Genomic DNA, 25,491 nt, shown 5'->3' with positions numbered 1-25,491 from the left:
TCTCAGCAGGTCTGGCAGCATCTATAAGGAGAGAAAAGAACTGACTTTTCGAGTCCAGATGACAAAGGTTTTGACAAAGGCTTTGGAGGGAAAGGGCTTGATTGGCCAAATGCCCGATTTCATTCCATAATATCTTGACCTTGCTTTGATATTATCTGGCCTCATCCTTATCTCTGTAATTCCCTCCAGTTTTACAATACACAGAGGCCCCTGTGCTCTTCCACATCTGGCCTCTTACATATCCTGACCATTGGTGGCTGTGTCTTCAGCTGCCTGAGCCCTGAGTTCTGGAACTCCATCCCTAAATCTCTCCATCTTCTCCTTTAAACTGCAGCTCATTGTCTACTCTTTGACCAACCTTTTGACCATCTGTCCTAGTATTACCTTATTAAACTCTGACGAAAATTGAGCTCTTGATGAAGGGCCATCCAGACTTGAAACATTGGCTTTATTCTCTCTTCACAGATGCTGCGATCTGTTGGGTTTTCTTATCTCTTTATTAAATTTTTATATTTTTATCTTATCTCTTTATTAAATTTTATTTGATAAAACATTGTGAAACACTGCGATGTTTTACCACATTAAAGGCACAATATAAATACAAATTTATTATTAATCTTTCTGTTTAATACATTCCTGCTCACAACTGAAGTTCCCATAACAACCAGGGGAGGAGCTCAAGTCATAACGAGTTCACCCTCGGGTCAGACCTAACCATGGTTTGGAATAGAAAAAAGACTCATTTATGACATAAAAGTTGAATGGCCAAATTGTTGCATTCGGACAGAACTTATTGTCAGCTCTGTGTCATTAACGTTTGACTTTTTCAACTTGGTGCCAAAGTTTAAGTTCATTTATTAGTGTCACGTGTAGGCTTACATTAACATTGCAGTGAAGTTACAGTGAAAATCCCCTAGTTGCTGCACCTGTTCAGGTACACTGAGGAAGAATTTAGCCTCGCCAATGTACCTAGCCAGCACATCTTTCGGACTGTGGGAGGAAACCAGAGCACCCAGAGGAAACCCATGCAGACATGGGGAGAACGTGCAGACTCCACACAGACATTGACCCAAGCTGGGAATTGAACCGGGTCCCTGGGGCTGTGAGGTAGCAGTGCTAACCACTGTGCCACCGTGCCAAACCCCCTCCACCTCCCCCCCTCCAACCCCCCACCCCCTCACCCCCAGTTCTCCAATGTGATGATGTTCTGGCTTTGTCTTTCAAGTGGAATGTGTTATGACTTTGCTAATTATAATCTGTGCCTAAGAAGTGCTGTTGTTGTGTTGATTTTACAGGATTGCTGAGTAAAGCCAGCCACAGGCAAGACTTAAAAATGCTGGTCCTCGGGCACAGATTAGGGACCCGCATCCTCCTGAGTTTTGTCGCAGTGATGGTTCATTTCAATGGCATGACACAGGGTCAAGGTAATTATTGGCAACATAAAGTAAATGTCCAAGAAATCCCTCTGATGTGCAGATGTGGGCAAATCACTTGCTATGACCTTAATTTCTTTTATAATACATTGTACATGTTAATTTTAATTTGCTGCAATCATACTTTCTAAAGTCAGTCAGTATTTCAATGAAACAGAACATGTCAAATAATTATTGCGACATTCTTTTTGTGATTATTTCCAACATGTGTAAGCATGAAATAGCCCATTGCCTGATTGGAAAATAGGATAATCATTCAATTTTTGCAGCGTTGTTGTAAAGTTGTAGGTAGATTTTTACCTTTCCGTGATATTCTGCCACGTAAACTTCAGCAGCCAATATTATTTTGATGTTTAGCCGCAAAGGAATTTTTAACAATCTCATGTTGCATTTTTTCATATCAGGATAGTGTAAGAGGTATTTTTCAGCACCCAGTGTTTGTACTTGCCTCATACCTGACTATCTGTCAGCACTTAATAAAACTTCAATCTCATTTAGTCCTGCAGTTACACTCGCAGGTATTTCATCTGCGCTGTCACTGGTAATGCAAGGTTAAAGCTGGGTTCTAATGCAACTGGAATGAAAGGGTCAGATTAGGCTGGGCCCTGGTCTTTGAGTTCAATGCAATGATTTTGCTGCTTCTGGGGGGAGGAGTAGAGGCAGAAAACCAGCCATCATCATATTGAATGGTGAAACAGGCTCAAGTGGGCCATGTGGCCTAATCCTGCTCCTATTCCTTACATTTTTACATTGCAAAGTAAATCTGTTTCCTTTTTGCTGCTGGTGTAGTCATATGAACACCACTTCACCCCTTAACTGCATTGGCAAGGGACATCTTAACAAAGAAGCAAAACAAGGGCTGATGAGAAACAAAGTCCTAATTCCCCTGATATGACAGCACAATAGCAAAGTAACATTCCAAATTTGTATCAATAAATATTTTTAAGACGCGGGTTGATGGGTTTTTGATAAGAGAGGGGATTAAAGGTTATGGGGAGAGGGTGGGAAAGTGGAACTGAGCAGCGACAGATCAGCCATGATCTTATTGAATGGCGGGGCAGGCTCGAAGGGCTAGATGGCCTACTCCTGCTCCTATTTCTTATGTTCTTATGTTCTTAATTTGTTTGGCTAAATTGTTCAAAGAATCTCTACTAATATTCATACTTTCAAATTGTGAATTGGCTACAAGTATTGTAAATAGAATAGCAGAGTGGTAGCAATCTCATTTCCATTTTTGATGGTTGGTATGGTTCAGTTACAATATCATAGAATCCTTACAATGTGGAAGGAGGCCATTTGGCCCATCAAGTCTGCACTGACAACAATCCCAGTTAGGCTCTATTCCTGTAATCCTACATATTTGTCCTGCTAATCCCCGCTGACACTAAGGGGCAATTTACCACGGCAGTCCACCTAACCTGCACACATTTGGAGTGTGGGAGGAAATCGGAGGAAACCCATGCAGACACAGGGAGAATGTGCAGACTTTGCACAGACAGTGACCCAAGCCGGGATTTGAACCTGGATCCCTGGGGCTGTGAGGCAGCAGTGCTAACTACTGTACCGCCGTGCTGACCTATGATTGTTAGTTTGGTGAACCAATCTTAAGGGCTTTAAAGTGACCATTTTGGTCCAGAACATTTTGAATTTTGCTTTGTATCTCTCCTTTAAGTGAGTGCTGGATAGTTTAGTGGGCTCTGTATGTTCTTGGCATAAGGCCAAGAGGGCCGTAGATTTAGTAGGGCTCATGCAGTCTCTCATCTCCTTGATCTTCCTAAAATAAGAATGCCCTCTCATCACAATGGTGAGGCGAATGTTTGGTGTTTGCCGTTCTGTAATAAGACCATAAGACCACAAGACGTAGGAGCAGAATTAGGCCACTCGGCCCATCGAATCTGCTCCACCATTCAATCATGGCTGATATTTTTCTCATCCTCATTCTCCTACCTTTTCCCCATTACCCCTGATCCCCTTATTAATTAAGAACCTATCTATTTCTGATGGGTAATGACCATGGGCGGGTGGGGGGCTACTATTTACTAGAAGCAAAGAACAGCAGTGTTTGATGCTGGTAGAAGTTTCTTCTCTTTCATTTCTCTAATGGGCAATTACTCCTGCTCTGGTGTGAAAACAATTCAGAAACATGCAACTCAGGCCACACACAAACTGATATACAGGGAATATCAGAATCCATTCGATATTTCAGACAGTGACCATGTTGGCATAATTTATGGAATCATCATGGAATGAAACAGCACAGAAAGAGACCATTTATCTTATAGTTCCTGTGCCAGATCTTTGAAAGAATTAACCTTACTTCTCTGATCTTTCCCCATGGGCCCAGTGAATTGTTTTTGGCACACAGAGCAAATATTAGGGCATAACATTGAACTGATTATGTTTGTGGCTGTGTTTTTAGCCAAATCAGATTCACAAAAACCATGGGAAGCTCCACCATGGAAACGGTGTCCCATACTTTGAAAGCTTCATTGCATTCTAACCACTTTCACATAATTTGATGGGTCCAAGGGCCTTTTCTGCACTATATGACTGTGCGACTCAATGACGAACTTGTGCCCTACCCATTAGCCTCATTAGGAGGTCCCCTAGACACAGTGTGAAGAAGCTTCATTTTTTAATTTGCCTGTTTGGCCTTTGCAAGAGAAATATTTGTCACCATTTTCTTCAACAAGAACATATTCCCTTAAAATATAAACGCGTCCCCTGAGCCTAAGGCCAACGCAAATGGTGCCCACTTTATGTGAAGATGCTGGGTTGGACTGGGGTAGGCACAGTAAAAAGTCTCACAACACCAAGGAGCAGCGTCCGAAAGCTCGTGCTACCAAATAAACCTGTTGTACTTTATCCTGGTGTTGTGAGATTTCTAACTGTGTACACGTTATGTTACCTCAACACTGAGTAAAAGTTTTAAAGATCAAGTGATTTGAAAATACTGTTTTAAAAGGAAGGAATTATTGTAAAGTCAGCTTTTCCACAAAAATATATACATTTTTGGGTGATATAATTATGATTTCTGTTTATTTTTGCATGAGGAAATTTCAGTACAAATTCTGTCATTTGCTGCATGGTTTTAATTGCATGGTAACAAATACAATTTGTGACAATCTTAAAAATCCAGCCAATTTCCTTCTCAATAATCTAAAAATAGATTTAACACTTCTTTATAAAGCTCTATTTACTCATTTGGTGTTGGACAAATGTAGGGCAATAATCGTTTAGAAACGGCTGCATTTCTATAACAGTAAGGGCCATTGTATTAAGTAAAACACACACTTTGTACGAATTTGGAACACACGGGTGTGGCACAGTGGTTAGCATTGCTGCTCACAACGCCAAGGACCTGGGTTCAATCCTGGCTTCGGTCACTGTCTGTGTGGAATTTGCATGTTCTTCGTGTGTCTTTGTGGGTTCCCTTTGGATGCTCCGGTTTCCTCCCAGAGTCCAAAAGATGTGCTGGCTGGGTGCATTGGCCATGCTAAATTCTCCCTCAGTGTACCCGAATAGGTGCTGGAGTGTGGCGACTATGGGATTTTCACAGTAATTTCATTGCAGTGTGAATGTAAGCCTACTTGTGACACTAATAAAAAAACAAGGTAAAATGTATATAAATACAACAAAGCAGGATTAATAACTTTTCTGCATTCATAACCTCATGAGGTATTTGCTTCAACCTGTGAAAGCAGTAGTAGGGATTGTCACAGTTACAGGAAGCTGTTTGACTTCATTCCTGTCAATGATTGAATGTATTTGCAAATAATTCAAGTGTTAGAGTATGGAAGTGGGGCTGAAAGTGTTACACCTTTTATCATGTTAAGACAAGCAGGTCAAAGTGCTTTGTTCTTTAAAGATGGAGGATTCACATTCCCAGAGAATTCCATGTCTTCCTTCCCAGCGATTTCACCCCTGCTGGTGCCACTTTCTTACCCATTTTACACATTTTCCTCCGTGCTTTTAAGTGTAGGCCGCATGTCTCTCCCTGTGATGAATTAACAGGAAGATGTGATTTTTTTTATTATTTGTTCACGGGATATGGGTGTCAATATCTGGGTCAGCATTTATTGCCCATCTCTAATTACCCTCCATTTCAGAGGGCATTAAGAGTCAATCACATTGCTGTGGGTTTGGAGTCACATTGAGCCAGACCGGGTAAGGACGGCAGATTTCCTTCCCTAAAGGAGCCAGGTGGGTCTTTATGTCTCATGGTCATCCAGATTTCATAGAATTCCCAGACAGTGAGTTCTTCACTGCCAAGTTCTTCGATGTCAAATTCCAGATTTTTAAAAATTGAATTCAAATTTCACTATCTGTTGTGATGGGATTTCATAGAAAGAATCATAGAAACCCTACAGTGCAGAAGAAGGCTGTTCGGTCCATCGAGCTTGCACCGACAGGCCCTATCCCACTTCAGGCCCTATCCTCACAATCCCACACATTTGCCCCACTAACCCCTTTAACCTACACATCCCGGGGAAACTAAGGGGCAATTTAGCATGACCAATCAACCTAATCGGCACATTTTTGGATTGTGGAAGGAAACCGGAGGACCCGGAGGAAACCCACGCAGGCAGGGGGGAATATGCAAACTCCACACTGACACAATAAGTAGTCTCATAACACCAGGTTAAAGTCCAATAGGTTTATTTGGTAGCTCGAGCTTTCGGGATGTTGCCCCTTTGTCAGGTGAGGGGGAGCAATGCTCCAAAAGCTCATGCTATCAAATAAACCTGTTGGACTTTAACCTGGTGTTGTGAGACTACTTACTGTGCCCACCCCAGTCCAACACCGGCAACTCCACCTCATGACTCCACACAGACAGTGATCTGGGGCCAGGAATCGAACTCAGGTCTCTGGTGCTGTGAGGCAGCAATGCTAACCACTTTGCTGTCCGTAACCTTGGGTCCCTGGAATGTTACCTTGGGTCTCTGGATTATTAGTCCAGGGACAATATCACTATACCACTGTCTCCCCCAAATGATATTCAAATGAATATGGAAACTTTCATTCCATGTGAGAACCGTGGTTGGTAACTGACCTAAACCAGCACGGTTCTGGGTGCTGAGCCGATAACCTTCTGGGATGACAGCTAAGAATTCCCTCTCTTGGAATTCGATGAAATCTGTAGTTCAAGCAGTTGTGCTCATTAAGTTGCAAACTCAGTTTCAGTGTCTCGCACTGTGGTGACTTCTAATGAACATCAGCCACGCTGTGCCTTACGGGGACAACAGTCCAAGAGCCTATAGAAAATAAAAAAGCAAAAGGGCTTATCCAGTAAACATAAATATTCCACAACTTTGCAACTACAGTAGTAATAGTTCCCACCATGAAATATTGTTTTGCACAGCCTCGGATAGAAAAGAATCACATTTGTTATGAACATATTAGGTGACACTGTGCGATTAATTAATTCTGTATCACCCAAGGACATCATTCTGTTCTTTGCATCTGCTTGCAACAGGTGCGAGTTTCCAGCCTCTAAACTTTTGTGACTTGGGCTGTGCTCTCCACACACACAATTAAACATAGCTGATGTAGATTCTTTTCTCAAAGTGCTTGCAACAAAATGCAAGCAGTTTAACCTTCAATGGACGGATGTACAAATCTTGGAGAGTTAATTGTAAAAAACTTACTTTTCTGTAAGCTTAATAAAGATGCCTCCCTTTGATGGTGCTGTAGGGTTGCATTCCTACATAATTATTTTTCTTTTAAAAGCCATTTATCTGTCAAAGCTTTGATGGTCTTGGGGCATTTTTCCTGTTCAGCTGAGTATTCTTGCAATAGTGGAACATTTACAGTCGCACGTTTCTTTCTCAATGAGATGAGTTTATTGACCATTTTGACACCAAGTTTCAACCCAAACTTGGGTTGGCCAGTAATTTTTATTTGGGGGAAACAAGATTTTCGCTGCAAGATTTTAAAGTGCAACAGGAAAAAAAAGGTGGCATCTTCAGGTTGGTGAATACATAACTATCATTTTTGTCTTGTTTTGTCTGAGTGATTGTCTACTTGGGGCTTGGCAAGAAACCAGTAACTTTGTGCCAAAATGCATCTCTGAATCAAAATGGAATCACTTCAATGTGGACAACTCCCTTATATCTACTTTTCAAATCATTAGAGGCCAGGAGACTATTGATTGATGCACCGAGACTTCCGCTATTGAAGAAAATAACTTGGAAATCATTTTCTTAATAACTAAGGCACAAACTTTAACCACTTAACCTATTGAACTTTTAAAGCCTGGGCACTCGATCTGCCACATTTCCCCTAGTATTGAGAAAAGGTTTATTACTTAAACCTAAACAAGTGTGTCCAAGGCGTGGGTGAGCGTGTGCCATGAATCATTGGGAGTCATGTACACTCTAAAGAAACCATAGAAACCATAGAAAATTTACAGCTCAGAAACTGGCCTTCTGGCCCTTTTTGTCTATGCCGAACCAATTTTTGCCTAGTCCCACTGACCTGCACTTGGACCATATCCCTCCACACCCCTCTCATCCATGAACCCATCCAAGTTTTTCTTAAATGTTAAAAGTGACCCTGCATTTACCACTTTATCTGGCAGCCCATTCCACACTCCCACCACTCTCTGCGTGAAGATGCCCCCCCTAATATTCTCTTTAAACTTTTCTCCTTTCACCCTTAAACCATGCCCTCTGGTTTTTTTTCCTCCCCTAGCCTCAGTGGAAAAAGCTGCTTGCATTCACTCTATCTATACCCATCATAATTTTATAACCTTTATCAAATCTCCCCTCATTCTTCTACGCTCCAGGGAATAAAGTCCTAACCTATTCAATCTCTGATTCTCTGACATGCAGCCCACAGTAGGGAGCAGTGCTTCATTGGCAGAGAGGACATCTTGAGAAAATGCTGCCCCACTACCTTCTTGGGGAAGGGATAAGACGTGGAGCCTTGGTGCCTTTCTGATGTTGGAGCTAACTATCCAATCATTAACACATTACCAAGGTGTATTGCCACAGGTGCATTCTATTGGAACACACCTGAGCAGTAATAGGATAAAACATGGATGTGCTCCACAAAGGGCATGCAATCCCACTCACTCCATCTGATTAATACCAGATAGTGAATAGCAACTTCAGCAGAAACCTATGTTTATTTGGGCTGTTAACATAATAATAAAACCTCCCAGGTTGCCTCAGCAGTGTGATATAGGCTGGAATTCTCCAACCTTGCCCGCGGCTGGGATTCTCTGGCCCCGTTGCAGTGAATGGAGATTTGGTTGAGCACCGGATTCTCCGTTCTCGCTGGCATCAGTGGCAGGGCGAATAACATCGGAGAATTCCGACCATAAAATAGAGTTAGGCACAGCGCCACGTAAGACAATATGAGAGCGGTTAGCCAAAGGCTTGGTCAAAGATCTACTTTTAAAGGGTTGCCTGAAAGGAGGAGAGAGAAGTAGAGAGTGTGGGGTGGGGGCAGAGGTTCTGGGAGGGAATTTCAAAGCTTAATACGCTGGCAGCACAGCCACCAACGGTGGAACAATTATAATTGGGGATGCATAAGAGGCTATAATTAGAGGAGTGTAGAGATCGAGGAGGGTTGTAGGACTGGAGGCAATTACAAAATAGGGAGAGGGTGAGGCCATGGACGGATTTAGAAACAAGGCTCAGAACTTTCAAAATAAAAGTGTTGCTGGGCCATTGTCACATTTGCTAATCCATTAAGGATCGTCAGTAACTGCAATCCCCAAAAGAATTAGCAATTAATTAGTTAACAGACATTATGTTCTCCTCCCTGAGCCATAAGAAGAAGGGTGCCTCGGTGATATTTCCAAGTTGTGCTCTTGGGTATCTGCTAGTATTTCCAGGGAGGTAACAAATCATTTTGCCCTGATCTTTCATTAGAGATTAGTCTTGGCTTGTCCACACATCAGCGACAGCTGTAGACTTGTGTGGGCTGAACATCTGCATACCATAAAGCCTTTGCAGACAGACTAGAACATGTTACAGTTGAGCAGTGTGAACTACTGAGTGAATTGTACAAAAAAAAGTTCCATTTTCTAAAGCTTAGAGCTTATAGAATTCGTCTGGTTTTAAATGAAAACTCTCATCTGAAATACTATTGATAAGCTGCCTACAACTGCACTGAAGATAATTTGGTTTATGATTGGGAGCAGTGATAACAAGGCTAATTAAGCATGGTTGGATTTTGGCACAAAACCATTCATGGTGGTTTACCAGTTGACTTGCATTATTTGTTGGGTTGCTTGTATTTGTGTCTTTTTTTTCAAGCTCAAACAGGCAACCCCCAAAGTGCCAGGCACTTGGGGGTCATTGCCACATAACCATCCCTGTTCTGAAATGGCCATTCGGATTTGCACAACTCTTGGGTCCCAAAGCTTCTCCCCTGTTATGACACTTAAATTTGACCATGGTGGCCCAATTAATTGAACTGTGGGGGTTTCTGGTGAAGGCTAACCAACTTCTATTTGTGTCCTCATCAAATAGGCAAGTCTTAAAATAAAGACTAAGGGGTTGAAATCTGGTGTTAGAACTCCCTCACCTTTCTCTACAGAAAAGGAAGTACTTTTTGACAATTCCTATGGATTATATGTTTGCTGGCTGAGGAAATACATTCCAGCACTGTACCAGTTCACCTTACTTTGTCTGTTGTCTTTCACTGTATAGATCAATGCAGAAACTACCTGTGGGAATAACCTGCTTGCAAAGTAGTTTCTCATTGCACAAACTAATACAGGTGTTTGTAGTGTGTTTGGAACCAGGGTTCTGTACTATATTGTTATTGCTGAAATAGAGTTAAATTAATTAATTAAACAGATTAAACTTTTGAACTATCGCATTCAATGCACTGATGAAAATCATCACTTGAATTTAGATGTGTGGATTTGAGCATTTCAACTTTCTTTGAAGGATTTCCAAGTAACCAGTCAGCACGTGTAGTTTAGAACCCTGGTCAGTAATGCAGTAGTTCTAGTTTTTAATTGTGCCATAAATTTTCATTCTAAATAACTGACTGACAGCTTGCTTTGTTGGTTTGTATATGAATTGTTTTCTCTCATTATGTCCTGACAGAAGAACAGCATCTATTTCTAATGTTTAATTAATTTTCCTTTCTTTTTGTTTTTGCACATCTTGTAGTGGCCTCTCCAACAAGATTAAAGTTTACTATGGTCTCTCAGGACAGTGTTAAGATTACATGGAAAGCCCCTAGGGGGAGATTTCAGGAATACAGGTTAACTGTGACGCCAGTTGTAGGTAAGAATTTTTATCCTGCATTTTATGACATGTTACTTCTTCAGCCAAAGTATGTTATCTTTGATTTGATTTGGTTCATTTGAATTTCTGCTTGTGAAACGTGCTTAAAATAACGTTACAACTCATATTGTTAAAACCTGTGTTTATATTTGGTACCAGCAGGCCAAAACATATTTCTGCATGGCTATGATTTTTGATGTTTCTTTTAGATGGGTGATCTGTCTTAGAGGGCAGGGGAAGAAAAGTCTGAGAGGTATACTTAATGTTCCAAGGAAAATTATCCAAAAAATATTTAACATGGAAGCAATTTGAACCCAAGCTACCTGTCAGGAGACTGATGGGAATGGAAGAGCTGTTGCCTTCACACCCTACACCAGTTCATTCTGGATTGGTGTTGATATTAGATAGGGTGTCAGACCAGAAATCCCACCGCTCCCTTGGGATTCCCACCTGGGGATATCATTACTTTTTGGCTAGGGATTGGGCTTGTTTTAAAATTTATTTATTACTGTCACAAGTAGGTTTACATTAACACTGCAATGAAGTTACTGTGAAAATCCCCTCGACGCCACACTCAATCTGTACCCCTAGATTGCCTTGCTCCTCTGCACTATTTCGTAGAATGATACAGCACATTGGCTTTTTGGTTCACCGTACTTATACACACACTTTAGTCAAGTTACCCAAGTAATTACACTCATGTATCCTTTCTTTGTCGTCCTGTTTTTTTTAACCTTTAATCAATTCTCCAATTCTCTGCTGAAGTTTCCTATTAATTCTGCTTCCACCATCCACTTGTGCAGATCACAAAACCTTACTGAGTTTTAAACCATAGAAGAGCCATTCATAGAATCCCCAGAGTGCAGAAGGCGGCCCATGACACTAAGGGGCAATTTAGCACAGCCAATCCACCTAACCCACACATCGTTGGACTGTGAGAGGAAACTGGACCACCCGGGGGAAACCCATGCAGACCCAGGGAGAATGTGTAAACTCCACACTGACAATGACCCAAGCTGGGAATCGAACCCGGGTCCCTGGTGCTGTGAGGCAGCAATGCTAACCACTGTGCCGAACCTGAAGAGGTTCTTCACGCTGCCTCTCGGTCTTTTGTCAATCACTTTCAGTCCATGTCCTCTAGTGACTGACCCTCCAAAGTGGTTTCTTAATATTTACCCCCTGTCAAAATCCTTGAGATTTTCAATATTCTATCCAATCTCCTCTTAACCTTCTCTGCTCTGAGGGGGACAATTTATTTTCCAAATTTTCTGTATTGCAGTTATTTAGGTGTATTTATACCGTACAGATAAATAAATTAACATTGCCATAACTTTTTGCATCACCAAGGTTACCAAAAGGCTCAGCACTTTCTTTCCTGGGTTAAGATTTACCCACACAAAAATCAATCATTAACATTGCATCTCATGCATGTGGTGCAGGTACAGACTGTAAAACTGCGAGAGAAGTTTGGCTGCTATTGTAGCAGTATTGTCAGCTTTGCTTCAGGTAACATAGTTCAGTGAAGCGATATATCTTGGAGTTATCTGGTTTACGAGGCAGTTAAGTGCTAGTGTACTGATGGAGCACTGAGTCCTGAGGCCACGATCATCTCTGTGTGTGTGTGGGAGACAGCTTTAATAAGTTGACTCTGGGTATTAAGCCTCATAGTTTGTGGTGACTTTGTGAATCATTATATGCTTTAGGAATTTCTCAGTTAGCTTCTATTTTCCCTCATGCGGCATTTGGAAATAGTACAGGTTTTGACCTCTTAAGATTTAACAAAGAGAAGTAAAAATACATCAAAACGCAATAGGAACCCTCTTTATCTACTTTCTAATAATAATTAAACTCTATCCATGAAACATGGGCTCAGGTTTGAACAGAAACCCAAAATATTGGCACAACTTCAAAGATTAGCAGAAAAGTAATTGCTTACCCAAAGGAGTAATACAGTTAACCACTGCTAACTTCAAGATCAGAGCCCAGTTTGAACTGCAGGTGGTCGGGGAGAAACTGCGCAGTTATTGACTTAGCTTTAGTCCTTGTTTTCAAATCTTCTTATAGTTTCAACCCTCCCTGTGTCACACCCCGCCCCACTCCTCCGAGATCTCTGTGCTCCCCCAATTCCAGCTTTTTGGGCATTCCTCCCCGACACCGCCATTTGTGTCATTCCACCATTGCGGCTGTGCCTTCAGCTGCTCGGATACTAAGCTCTGGAATTCCCTCCTCATACCTCTCTCTGTCTGTCTCTCTGTCAGTCTCCCTATTGCTCTCGGTCTGTCTGTCTCTGTCTGGCTCTCTCTCTCTTTTGGCCTCTCTCTTTCACTCTCTGTCTCTCTCTTTCGCTCTCTTTCTTTCATTCTCTTTTTCGTTCTCTCTCGCTTTCTTTCTCTGTCTCTCTCTGTCGCTGTCTCTCTCTCTCTCTCTCTATCTCTCTCTTTGTGTCTCTCTCTGTCCCTCTGTCTCTTCCTCTCTATCTTCCTCTGTCTTTCTCTCCCTCTCTGTCTCTTCACCTCTGTCTCTCTGTTTCTCTCTTTCTCTCTTTCTCTCTCTTCCTCCCCTTTTGAGACATTCATTAAAAACATCTTTGGCCAAACTGATCGCCTGCTCTATTGTGCTCCTTATGTGGCTCATTGTCAAACTTTATCTGATATGCTTTTGTGAAAAGCCCTGAGGGGAAATTTTGGAGGGACACCTGCGAGTGGAATGATTTGCCCTGGGGTGACACTTTCCTCTCCATCCACCAGGGCCAAAGTTCATTGCTGAGCTGACTGAACTCATGCCAGCTCTCAGGGTCAATCCTTCAGAAGGACCGTTCTTCCCCAGTCAAATTTTCTTGTATAAAAAGCCATTAGTCCATCGTTAAAAACAGCCGGCAGTGTGTGAGTTGCCCAGATAAAGGCAATCCCGTTCTCCAGGTGTTCCTCTGTGTATGGCAAATGCCACAAGCACACCAAGAATCACAGAATGGCTACAGCACAGCAAAAAGGCCATTCAGCCCTTTCAGGCTGTTGTGCCGTTCTGTTAGGTCATGGCTGATCTCGAGCTAGACTCACTTTGTTCCTGTAACCCTTTAGTAGCCTTATCCAAGGAAAATCCCTCATTCTTCTGTATGTTCTCAACTGGCGCCTAGTTGCAGTGAAAATGGTTTCACTTGTGATGGGATCCAAAACTGGGGACCACAAATAAAAGATACTGACTGATAGACATACTGGGGTATTCATGAGAAAATCTTTACCCAGGCAGTGGTGAGAATGTGGAGCTTACTACAACAGTGAGTGGTTGAGGTGAACAGTATAGACGCAATGAAGGAGAGGCTGGATAAACACATAAGGGAGAAAGGATTGGAAGGATACGGGGATACGGCATGATAAGTAAATAGAGTGGGAGGAGATTTGTGTGGAACTTAAAAACTAGAATGGTTCTATTGGGCAGAATGGCCTGTTTTCTGCTGTCCACGCTATATATCCTAGCTGCTGTTCCTAGCTGCATTAGTTTTATTCATTTGTGAGATGTGGGCACAGTGGTTAGCCCTACTGCCTCACAGCAACAGGGACCCAGGTTGAATTCCTGGCTTTTGATTATTGTTTCTGTCCGAATAACACAGCTTCTTGAGAGCTACATCTCACAGTATAGAGCCTGTTTTTGCAGAGAATCTTAGAGGTGAGTGACTTCTGAAGCAGCCAGATGTTCTTCTGCAGTGTCCCAGTTTATTTAAGAAAAGCTCCTGGTATACTTACATTAAACATCTGAGGGAATGTTTCCATTGGGAGCTCTGGGATATTTCCTGTTTAATAGCTCCTGAGTGTTGGGGAAAATTGCTTTTGATTCTGTGGAGAGTACATTCAGTTGCTTCATCATTGTTCAGTGTTATTGGGATTCCTGTCCATTAATTTGCTAATCCCTCAGTTCTGCTATCTACTTGATTGCATAGATGGGGAGTGTTTCTTGAGTTCCTTATCAATGATACAAGGGGAGGGGTTAGATTCATACAATAATAGAATCCCTACAGCGTACAAGGAGGCCATTCGGCCCATCACATTTGCACTGACTCTCTGCCAGAGCATCTTACCCGGACCCTATGCCCGTAGCCCCATGCATTTACCCTGCTTATCCCTCTAATCTACATATCCTGGGACCTAAGAGGCAATTTAGCATGACCAATCCACCTAATCTGCACATCTTGGGACACCAAGGGGCAATTTAGCATGGCCAATCCACCTAAACCATATCTTTGGAATGTGGGAGGAAACTGGAGCACCCAGAGGAAACCCAAGCTGACATGGGGAGAATGTGCAAACTCCAAACAGTCACCCAAGGAGACCATTCAGCGCCTCAGTTCTATTCTTCTATTTAATTCCATCTTGGCTAATCCCTTACACAACAAAAAACTATCAATCTCAATTTTGAAATTTTTAATCATGACGGATTTTTGGGGAGAGAGTTCCAGGTTTCCAATCCCCTTTGTGTGAGGAAATTCTTCCAGACATCGCCCCTGAACGGCCTGACTCAAACTTTGAGGTTCTGGCTCTTTGCAGTTCCCCCAATCAGAGGGAATAGTTTCTTTGTATTGACCAGATCAAACACTCTAAGTATCTTAATTAGATCACCCCTTAATCTTCTCACCAGGTGTCTCCTGGCCCATTATGTCTCTGACACAATGACAGATTATTGCAGTAAGAGTGTTAGTAAACAGAGAGCCAGAATTCTCCCCCAAAAATTTCTAAGTGTTAAATTCATTGGAAAACTGGGGTAATTCACAATGTTTTTCCAGGGGAGTTCAGAGAAGGACCTTCCACACACATGTGCACTGCAGAGGTCACCAGAATGAATATTATTAAATTTCAGGAGACGGGACCTTTGGGCGGCATGGTGGCATAGTGGTTAGCACTGCTGCCTCATAGCACCAGGGACCCGGGTTCGATTCCCGACATGGGTCACTGTCTGTGTGGAATTTGCATGTTCTCCCCATGGGTTCCCTCCGGGTGCTCCAGTTTTCTCCCACATTCTGAAAGACATGCTGGTTAGGGTGCATTAACCTGAACAGGCGCCGTAATGTGGCGACTAGAGGATTTTCACAGTAACATCATTGCAGTGTTAATGGAAGCCTTACTTGTGACTAATAAATAAATAAATAAACTTTAAAACCTATTCATAAGAACATAAGAAATAGGAGCAGGAGTAGGCCATCTGGCCCTTCGAGCCTGCCCCGCCATTCAACAAGATCATGGCTGATCTGTCGTGGCTCAGTTCCACCTTCCCGCCCTCTCCCCATAACCCTTAATCCCCTCTCTTATCAGAAACCCATCAACCCGCGTCTTAAAAATATTTAGCGAGGCAGCCTCCACCACTTCAACGGGCAGAGAATTCCAGAGATTCACCACCCTTTGAGTGAAGAAGTTCTTCCTCAACTCCGTTCTAAACCGCTCCCCCTTTATCCTGAGGCTGTGCCCCCTAGTCCTACTGTCCTTTCTGAGCAGGAAGAGACTCTCCACCTCTATCCTATCCATCCCATTCATCATCTTATATGTCTCAATGAGATCTCCCCTCATTCTTCTAAACTCTAACGAGTACAAGCCTAGTTTATTCAGCCTCTCCTCATAGCTCAACCCCCTCAACTCCGGCATCAGCCTAGTAAACCTCCTCTGCACTCCCTCCAAGGCCAAAATATCCTTGCGTAAGTACGGCGCCCAAAACTGCACACAGTACTCCAGCTGCGGCCTCACCAATGCCCTATACAGCCGCAGCAAGACCTCCCTACTTTTATATTCAATCCCCCTCGCTATGAAGGCCAACATCCCATTCGCCTTCCTGACCACCTGCTGCACCTGCGAGCTGGGTATTTGCGACTCATGCACAAGGACCCCGAGGTCCCTCTGCACCATCGCCTGCTGCAGTTTTTCTCCACGTAAGTAATAGTCCTTCCTACCATTATTCCTACCAAAGTGGACCACAAGTATTCCCATTGGAGATGCTGCACTTCACACTTGCCCTGAACTGTCAGCCTCTCGTTTGGTGGCCAGCTCGATCGCTGGTCAGTAATTGCCCTCATAGACTCAAATTGCAGACCGATGGTGAAAATATGGTGGAGTAACTCTCCATGTTTGTTCAGTTCTGACACCATGGGCCCTATAGATTCTTGTCCTCAATTCCCTCTGTGACCTTGCTGATTGCTATCCCTCTGATCTCTTTCAGCCATACAATCCTCTGTGAATGCCTCCAATTTGGGCCCAGCACCGATTCGTATTAGTCCTCCATTATTTTTCCCAGGGTGGAAGAGTCAGTTACTTGGGGGTGTAGGTTTAAGGTGCGAGGGACAAGGTTTAATGGAGATTTATGAGGCAATTTTTTACACAGAGGGTGGTGGGTGCCTGGAACTTGCTGCCGGAGGAGGTAGTGGAAGCAGATACTCTTCACTCAAAGGGTGGTGAATCTCTGGAATTCTCTGCCCGTTGAAGTGGTGGAGGCTGCCTCGCTAAATATTTTTAAGACGCGGGTTGATGGGTTTTTGATAAGAGAGGGGATTAAGGGTTATGGGGAGAGGGCGGGAATGTGGAACTGAGCCACGACAGATCAGCCATGATCTTATTGAATGGCGGGGCAGGCTCGAAGGGCTAGATGGCCTACTCCTGCTCCTATTTCTTATGTTCTTATGTTCTTATACGATAGTGATTTTTAAGGGACATCTGGACAAATGCATGAATAGGATGGGAATAGAGGAATATGGTCCCCGGAAGGGGAGGGGGTTTTAATTCAGTTGGGCAGCATGGCCTGTTCAGGCTTGGAGGGCCGAAGGGCCTGTTCCTGTGCTGTAATTTTTTTTGTTCTTTATTGGCTGTGTTTTCAGTGGTCTGAATGTTAGGCATTGTAATTCCCTCCCTGAATCCCTCCACATTTCCACCTCACTCTCCTCCATTACCACATTCCTTAAAACCTCTCTCTTTGACCAAGACTTTGATCATGTGTCCTAATATTGCCTAATGCTACTTAGTGCCAGACTTTGAGCGGAGTTCTCCCATCCTGGGACTGAGTCCCTTGACGGAGGCGGATATTTGGAATGTTTCCCACCGTGGAGGCCGGCAGCAGAACATGCCAAACCTTTCAGCCCCGACCTTATTAATGATGCAGCTGGGTGTTTTGCTATAGGACAGGCCTGATGGTGCGTAGCCTGCGTCCTATCCGGGCCCTATATGGACAAAGTGCCCAACATCACTGACCCACTATTGAAGAAAGAAGATGGACTGTCGGAAATTGAAGATGAATCTCTGGAAATATTTTAAAGCTGGAAGTTGGGCCCTTCAGGACACCAAATCTGGAAGAACCGCCTGCAGATACTCGTACCCTCCATCCACTGCTGTGTGAGATCAAAGAAGAGTACAGCATAGGAACAGGCCCTTCGGCCCTCCAAGCCTGCGCTGATCACGTGGTCCTATGTAGACCAACCAATTGTATCCCTCTATTCCCTGTCTGTTCATGAGTCTATCATGATTAGTCATTAAATGTCAGTAAAGTATCTGCCTCAACTACCTCACTTGGCAGTGCATTCCAGGCCCACACCACCCTCTGTGTAAAAAACGTCCCCCACACATCTCTGCTCAACATTTCCCCCCTTAACTTGAACTTGTGCCCCCTTGTAGTTATCATTTCTGCCCTGGGAAAAAGCTTCCATCTGTTTACTCTATAATACCCTTCATAATTTTATAAACTTCTATCAGGCCACCCCTCAGCCTCTGTTTTTCCAGGAAGAACAATCCCAGTTTATTCAATCTCTCCTCATAGCTAACACCTTCCATACCAGGCAACATCCTGGTAAACCTTTTCTATACTCCCTCTAAAGCCTCCACATCCTTCTGGTAATGTGGCGACCAGAATTGGACACAGTATTGCAAATGGTCTAACCAATGTTTTGTACAACTGTAACATAATTTGCCAGTTTTTATACTTAATGCCCCATCTGATGAAGGGAAGCATGCTATATGCTTTCTTCACCATCTTTTCCACCTTTGTTGCCACTTTTAAAGATCTGTGAAATTGCACGCCCAGATCTCTGTGTGTCTAAGCTCCTGATGGTTCTGCCATTTATTTTGTAACTCCCACCTGAATTGATGTACCAAAGTGCATCACTTTGCCTTTGTCCAGATTAAACTCCATCTGCCATTTTTCCGCCCAGTTTTCCAGCCTATCTATATCCTGCTGTATTCTCTGTTTTTCAGTGTCCAGGGTTGTGAGCTGCCACCATCCTGAACTCCAGGGGCAGCCTCAGGCATTGTTTAGGTGATTCCAACATCTGCATTGTTCCAGATATGTTCCACACTGGCAGAGAATCGGGCGTGGCTGGTCACACCTTTACCTGCATCCCATTAGTGGGCTCCAGTGTTGGTCTTCAGCAAGTTTCCTAACCTGCCAGTGGAAGATCTGTGGTTGATTTACACCAATGTAAAACTGGGTCTCCCACCATATTCTTCCCACTCTCCTGCCATTGAACCCAAGGGGAGGGATAATTCCACTCTTGGTTTGATTTTGATTTATCATTGTTGCATGTATTAGTGAAAAGTCTTGTTTCTTGCGTGCTATGTAAACCAAAACATACCATTCATAGAGAAGGAAAGGAGACAGTGCAGAATATAGTGTTACAGTCATAGCTAGGGTGTAGAGAAAGATCATCTTAATGCAAGGTAGGTCCATTCAAAAGCCTGACAGCAGCAGGGAAGAAGTTGTTCTTTAGTCAGTTGGTACATGACCTCAGACTTTTATACCTTTGTCCCGACGTAAGAAGGTGGAAGAGAGAATGTCTGGGTTGCATGGGGTCCTTGATTATGCTGTCTGCTTTTCCGAGGCAGCGGGAAGTGTAGACAGAGTCAATGGATGGGAGTCTGGTTTGAGTGATGGGCTGGGCTTCATTCACGACGCTTTGTAATTCCTTGTGGTCTTGGGCAGAGCAGGAGGCATACAAAGCTGTGATACACCCAGAAAGAATGCTTTCTGTGGTGCATCTGTAAAAGTTAGTGAGAATTGTAGCTGACATGTCAAATTTCCTTAGTCTTCTGAGAAAGTAGAGGCATTTCCTGTGAAACATCTTGGGAACATTTTACAATTTATGCAAATGCAAAAATGAAGCATTTTCCATTTTAATAATGCTCAGAGCTGAGTTAACCTGAACAGTGAGCTGTATATCCCGACCCTCTTGTTTTCAGGTAGTGTGATACCCATTGAGTAATGAATCCTTCTGTCAATCTCAATGCAAAGTAAGTGCAGCAATTGCAGCGGGATGGGAATTGCTTAGGGACAAGTTTCTTCAGGACTTGCCTCTGAAGCTGGGCAGTCAGTTCGATGTGCAATGCTGTGGCTGAAAGATTGAATTAACCTTCCATCCTAACGCGACAGTCCTACGGCTTTTCCACTAAGCTGCCTCACATAGCTCTGACATTGATACTTGATAAATAATGTGCTACTGAGTGATGGACAGGCACCCAGCACTGGGAGGCATTTGTGTAAGAATTGCTATAACTCTGCCTTGGCTGTTTTATTGCACATTGCTTCAGGTTTTGTGATGATTAGCTGCATCCCATTCGACAGGATCAGTTCTGAAGTGAACATAAAAGCCAGCGGTGGGTTAGACATCCTTTGTTGTAGGTCACACTCTGGCAATCAATGTAAAGCTGTCTGTCTGGCCTGGAACCTAACCGCAAACTACCTTCAATAATGTAAGACTATAACTCAGGTGAGGAGGAGAGGAAACATCATTTATTAACACTGATTACACCATGTCGGCTTAAGGAATTCGACAAGTGGAGATTTAATTATAATGCTTTGCTCTGAACTTAACAGTTGCACTACATTCTGGAAATCTAGATACCACCGGCCCCCAAAAGCCTGCTGAGGCTGGGGGCTCAACTGAAAATATTTAAATTTTAGTTTATTTATTAGTGTCACAAGTAGGTTTACATTAACACTGCAATGAAGTTACTGTGAAAACCCCCGAGTTAGAACATAGAACATAGAACATTACAGCGCAGAACAGGCCCTTCAGCCCACGATGTTGCGCCGACCAGTTAAAAAACAATGACCCTCTAACCTAAACCAATCCCTTTCCGTCCATAAACCTATCCACGGATCTCTTAAACGCCCCCAAACTAGGCGCATTTACAACTGCAGCAGGCAGGGCATTCCAATCCCTCACCACCCTCGGGGTAAAGAACCTACCCCTGACATCCGTCCTATAACTACCCGCCCTTAATTTAAAGCCATGCCCCCTCGTGCTAGCTTTCTCCATCCGAGGAAAAAGGCTATCGCTGTCCACCCTATCTAAACCTCTAATCATCTTATATGTTTCAATAAGATCCCCTCTTAGCCGCCTTCTTTCTAACGAAAACAACCCCAAATCCCTCAGTCTCTCCTCATAGGACCTCCCCTCCATACCAGGCAACATCCTGGTAAACCTCCTCTGCACCCTCTCCAAAGCCTCCACATCCTTCCTATAATGTGGGGACCAGAAATGATACAGATAACCACACTGCATTTTTAAAAATTTGATTTGATTTATTATTGTCACATGTATTAGTATACAGTGAAAAGTATTGTTTCTTGTGCACTGTACAGACAAAGCATACCGTTCATAGAGAAGGAAAGGAGAGGGTGCAGAATGCAGTGTTACATTCACATAGAGGCAAGAGTAGACCATTCGGGCCATCTGGTCTGTTCCTGTCACCTGCTGAATAATTTGTAACGTGCTTTGCTGCGTTTTGCTTTGAACAATTTCTGTGTTCTTTTCGAATACAGGGGGAAAAACGCAGAAATTAAGTTTATTGAAAGGTGAAACAGCGGCAGTGGTGGAAGGGCTGCTCCCAAACCAGGAGTACATGGTGCAGCTATTTGCCATCAGCAGCAACAACAAAGAAAGTCCACCAGCTCAGGGCCGATTCACAAGTAAGTGTTTCACAGGGTGTTGCTGAGATGTGCCTGGTATTATTGTCAGACTGGGGTGGGGGTGAGGAGAAGGAAACTATTCAATATAAATGGTGTTATGAATCGGCTGGTGAAACCATATAGTAAAAATCTTCCGGGTTCATGAATCTCTTTTAGCAGCCATGACTATTCCAATGCTCTCCTGGCTAACCTTGCAACCTTGGTAAATCCTAAACTTTGCTGTGTCCTAACTCACACTGAACCCCATCCGCTCCTGTACTCGCTTCCCTACATTGACTCCCAGTCTGCCAATGCTTCGGTTTTTAAAATTCTCATATGTATTTTCAAATCCCCCCACCTGCCCCCATGTTTTCATCCGATCCATATCCCACTAACCCTTCAATCCTCTCTGCCCCTCAAGTTCTGCTCTCTTAAGCATGCCAGATTTCCATCACTCTACCATTGGCGGCCGTACCTTCAGCTGTCTGGGACCTAAACTTGGAATTTCCTCCCCAGACCTCTCCATCTCTCTCAGAGTCCCCTTAAACCTATTTCTGATCAATCCACTGGTAATCTGTCTTAACATTTCACTATGTGGCTTGCCATCAGACTTTGTCTTGTAATGCTTCCTGAGATGTTCTGCCATGTTAAAGATGCTGTATAAATGCAATTTTCTGTTGTTACTCAGTTGCCATGCCATGTCTAGCACAAGGGAGGTGCAATGTAAAGCTGTGTCTCATATGCAACAGCAAAGCTGTGCATCTTAAAGCCAACTTTAGACGGCATCCCAGCTAATAATTGAAATTAGTTGTACAACTCTTAAGAACAGTTGGACTTCAGTCACAGATTCTGGTGTTCTAACAGCCTTGGATCATCTGCTATTGAAGTTTATGTTTCATTCTTCAGCCCTGTATTGCAATGAAAGGTACTGGCATAGTGCTATTGTCACTGGGCTAGTAACTCAGAAGCTCAAGCTAATCAGCTAGATAATCAATATCTTTTCTCAAAGGTAGGGGAGTCTAAAACTAGAGGGCATAGGATAAGGTGAGAGGGCAGAGATACGAAAGTGTCCAGAGGGACAATTTTTTCACACAGTGGGCGATGAGTGTCTGGGACGAGCTGCCAGATGTAGTAGTAGAGGCGGCTACAATTTTGTCTTTTAAAAAAGCATTTAGACAGTTACATGGATAAGATGGATATAAAGGGATATGGACCAAATGCATGCAATTGGGACCAGCTTAGGAGTGTAAAAAAAAGGGCAGTATGGATAAGTTGGGCCGAAGGGCCTGTTTCCATGCTGTTTTCTATAACTCTATGACTCTAATGCTCTGGGGACACGGGTTCTAATCCTACAAGTGTGTGTTCTGAAAGGAGGAAGTAGATTCAATAACAAGTTTCAAAAAGGAATTGAATAAATGTTTGTAAAATTGTGAAACAAAATACAGAACGATGGGCAAGATTCACCCAGTGTTTGGCAGGGGTGGGAGGCAGCTCACCATTGATCAGTAGTGGGATCTTCCTGTGCTGCTGTTGTTCACGGGGTTTCCTGCTGATTGCACAGCTCAGTGTTGGGAAACCCGTAGCGGGGGTGCGCTATCGCTGAGACCGGAAGATCCTGCAGATGCGGATATCCCGAAAGTTCCGGCCATGGTAACTAGGACCAGCGGACAGCTAGAATATCTTAGACGGGTTTGGTGACGTCTGTAAGGGGGACGTGTTTCCACAGACAGAAGGGTCCGTAACCCAAGGGACACAGTTTTAACGGTGAGAGAACCAGACAGAAGATCAGGAGGTTGGTTGTGATTTAAGCTGATCTGGATAGGTTGGCTGAAAGGGTGGTAAATACTGATTCAATAACAATTTTCCAAAGGGAATCGGACAAATATGTAAAAGGAGCAATTGGCCAGGCTTTAGGAATGGGCGTAGGGTGTGGAACTAGCTTTTTCAAAGAGCTAGCATGGCCACAATGGGCCAAATGGCCATCTCCTGTGGCAGACATGTCTATGATAATTTGCTAAAATCATTTATTTCTCCTGCCCAGTGAAGGCATCGCGAAGTAGAGGCAGACCTGGTTCCTCTCACATACCAAAACACAAGAAGGAGTCTGAATCCCGTGGCAAAGATAAAGCGACTGACGAAGGTATGGAGCCCGGAGGCTTGGAATTTGAATGAAACATTTAATGGGGAACTCTTTCTCAATTTAGAACACCAAAGGTTTTCTTTATCCACTGAAAGAACAAACAAGGGAAAATGAGACACATCCTGTTTTTAGATAATACACAGTTACAGCAGGAAAAATAGCGACAGGCAGTGTATACCCTCAAGGTCCTGCTTTTATTCAAAGTTTTGGATACACAGAAAAATATACAAATGAAAAGTAAAATGAAACCTGTAGAGACAGACACTCCCAGCAAAACACACATGCAAAAACAGACACTTATTGAGAAAATTAAGTAATGTGGGTGGTAAATTAGACAAGGGACACTCTGAAACCACAAATACTCACGCGTTATCAATTATGGTCAGTCTTCAATGTATCAAGTACCTTTTTCAGTTACGCAACCTTTTGTGAAGCTGCTGTACTTGGAACTTCCACTGATTTGGGGTCATTGGGCATTTCCACTTTGTTTCCTTCCTGGGAGCCCTGCGTTTCCTTGGGGTCAGCGTGGGCTGGATCAGTGAGAGGCAGCAGTGGGTTTATGCCAAATAAACTGTGTCTGTGAAATGGGAAACTCTTCACTCAATTTACACAGCGGTAGAGAAACGGAGATTGCACACTGACTCCATCCCTGTGATGGAGGCCTTTCCAGCAACATGGACAGGGAGATGGTGCCATTGCAGTAATGTCACTGGATTCATCATCCAGAGGGCTAGGTTAATGCCCTGATGATATGGCTTCAAATTCCACTGCTGCAGCTACTAGGATTTACATTCAATTAATCGCTAAATTTAGTTAATAGATAAAAAATCTGAATTGTAACGGTGCCATGAAACCGTCACTGATTATTGTGAAAATTTATCTGGTTCATTCGAGGGAGGAAGTCTGCCATCCTTACCCAGTCTGGTCTACATGTAGAACCATAGAATCCCTACAGTGCAGAAGGAGGCCATTCGGCCCATCAACTCTGCACTGACCACAGTCGCAACAAGGTCCTATCCCCATAAGCCTGTGCATTTACCCTAGCTAGACCTCTAACACCAAGGAGCAATTTAGCATGGTCAACCAACCTCATCCACACATCTTTGGAGTGTGAGAGAAAACCCGGGCACCCGGAGGAAACCCATACAGACACGGGGAGAACATGCAGACTCCACACAGATAGTGAACTGAGGCTGGAATTGAACCCAGGTCCCTGGCGCTGTGAGGCAGCAGTGCTAACCACTGTACCACCATGCCGTCCTACGTGACTCTAGACCCACAGCAAAGTAGATAACTGACCCTCTGAAATAGCCCAGCGAGACACTCAGTTCAAGGGCAATTAGGGGTGGGCAGCAAATGTTGCCGTTGCCCACATCCCAAAGGAGAATTTTTAAAAAGTGCTGGGATAAAGTTTTTGTTCTATTGAGACTTGATACAGTACGTAGAGTGACCTTTTTGAGTATAACACCTACAAGCAAGGACAGCTGACAGCCTGTCTCTAAGACATCTCTGACTGACAGCATTCCCCGTACTGTCGGACGGGCTATCTGATTCCATTCTGAGATTTCCAAATCAGTCTCCTGTAAGGTGGCAGCACCCTGGAGCTCCGAATCATCATTAATTGCGACTCTGCATTATCCCAACCCCTCATGTGAGTGACCAGCAACACAGGTCACAGCTGGAGACGAGCGAAATATCTTGCACATTGTGTTCCAGATCTTAGCCAAATTACCAAATCTCCAGTTTGTAACAAGCAACCACC

General features: G+C 43.5%; 1 protein-coding gene across 7 annotated transcripts in view; it reads left to right on the top strand.

Annotated features, from left to right (window-relative positions):
- col14a1a (collagen, type XIV, alpha 1a) overlaps window positions 1-25,491 on the top strand; it is a 209,903-nt gene that overhangs the window by 3,684 nt on the left and 180,728 nt on the right. For 6 of the 7 annotated variants that reach the window (XM_080193945.1, XM_080193944.1, XM_080193942.1 and 3 more), the window contains exons 2-5: window positions 1,296-1,424; window positions 10,568-10,684; window positions 21,464-21,610; window positions 23,631-23,729. In XM_080193945.1, coding sequence (XP_080050071.1) covers window positions 1,334-1,424; window positions 10,568-10,684; window positions 21,464-21,610; window positions 23,631-23,729 — 454 coding nt within the window. In that variant the 5' untranslated portion in view covers window positions 1,296-1,333. The remainder of the gene's footprint in view (window positions 1-1,295; window positions 1,425-10,567; window positions 10,685-21,463; window positions 21,611-23,630; window positions 23,730-25,491) is intronic. The other variant, XM_080193948.1, reaches the window with a different exon arrangement.

Source organism: Carcharhinus amblyrhynchos, chromosome 8 (assembly GCF_965287045.1).
Source record: "Carcharhinus amblyrhynchos chromosome 8, sCarAmb.v2.hapA, whole genome shotgun sequence".
In the NCBI taxonomy this organism is placed as follows: Eukaryota; Metazoa; Chordata; class Chondrichthyes; order Carcharhiniformes; family Carcharhinidae; genus Carcharhinus; species Carcharhinus amblyrhynchos.
Note: the sequence above shows the minus strand (reverse complement) of the source record. Positions and strands in the feature narration are given on the sequence as shown.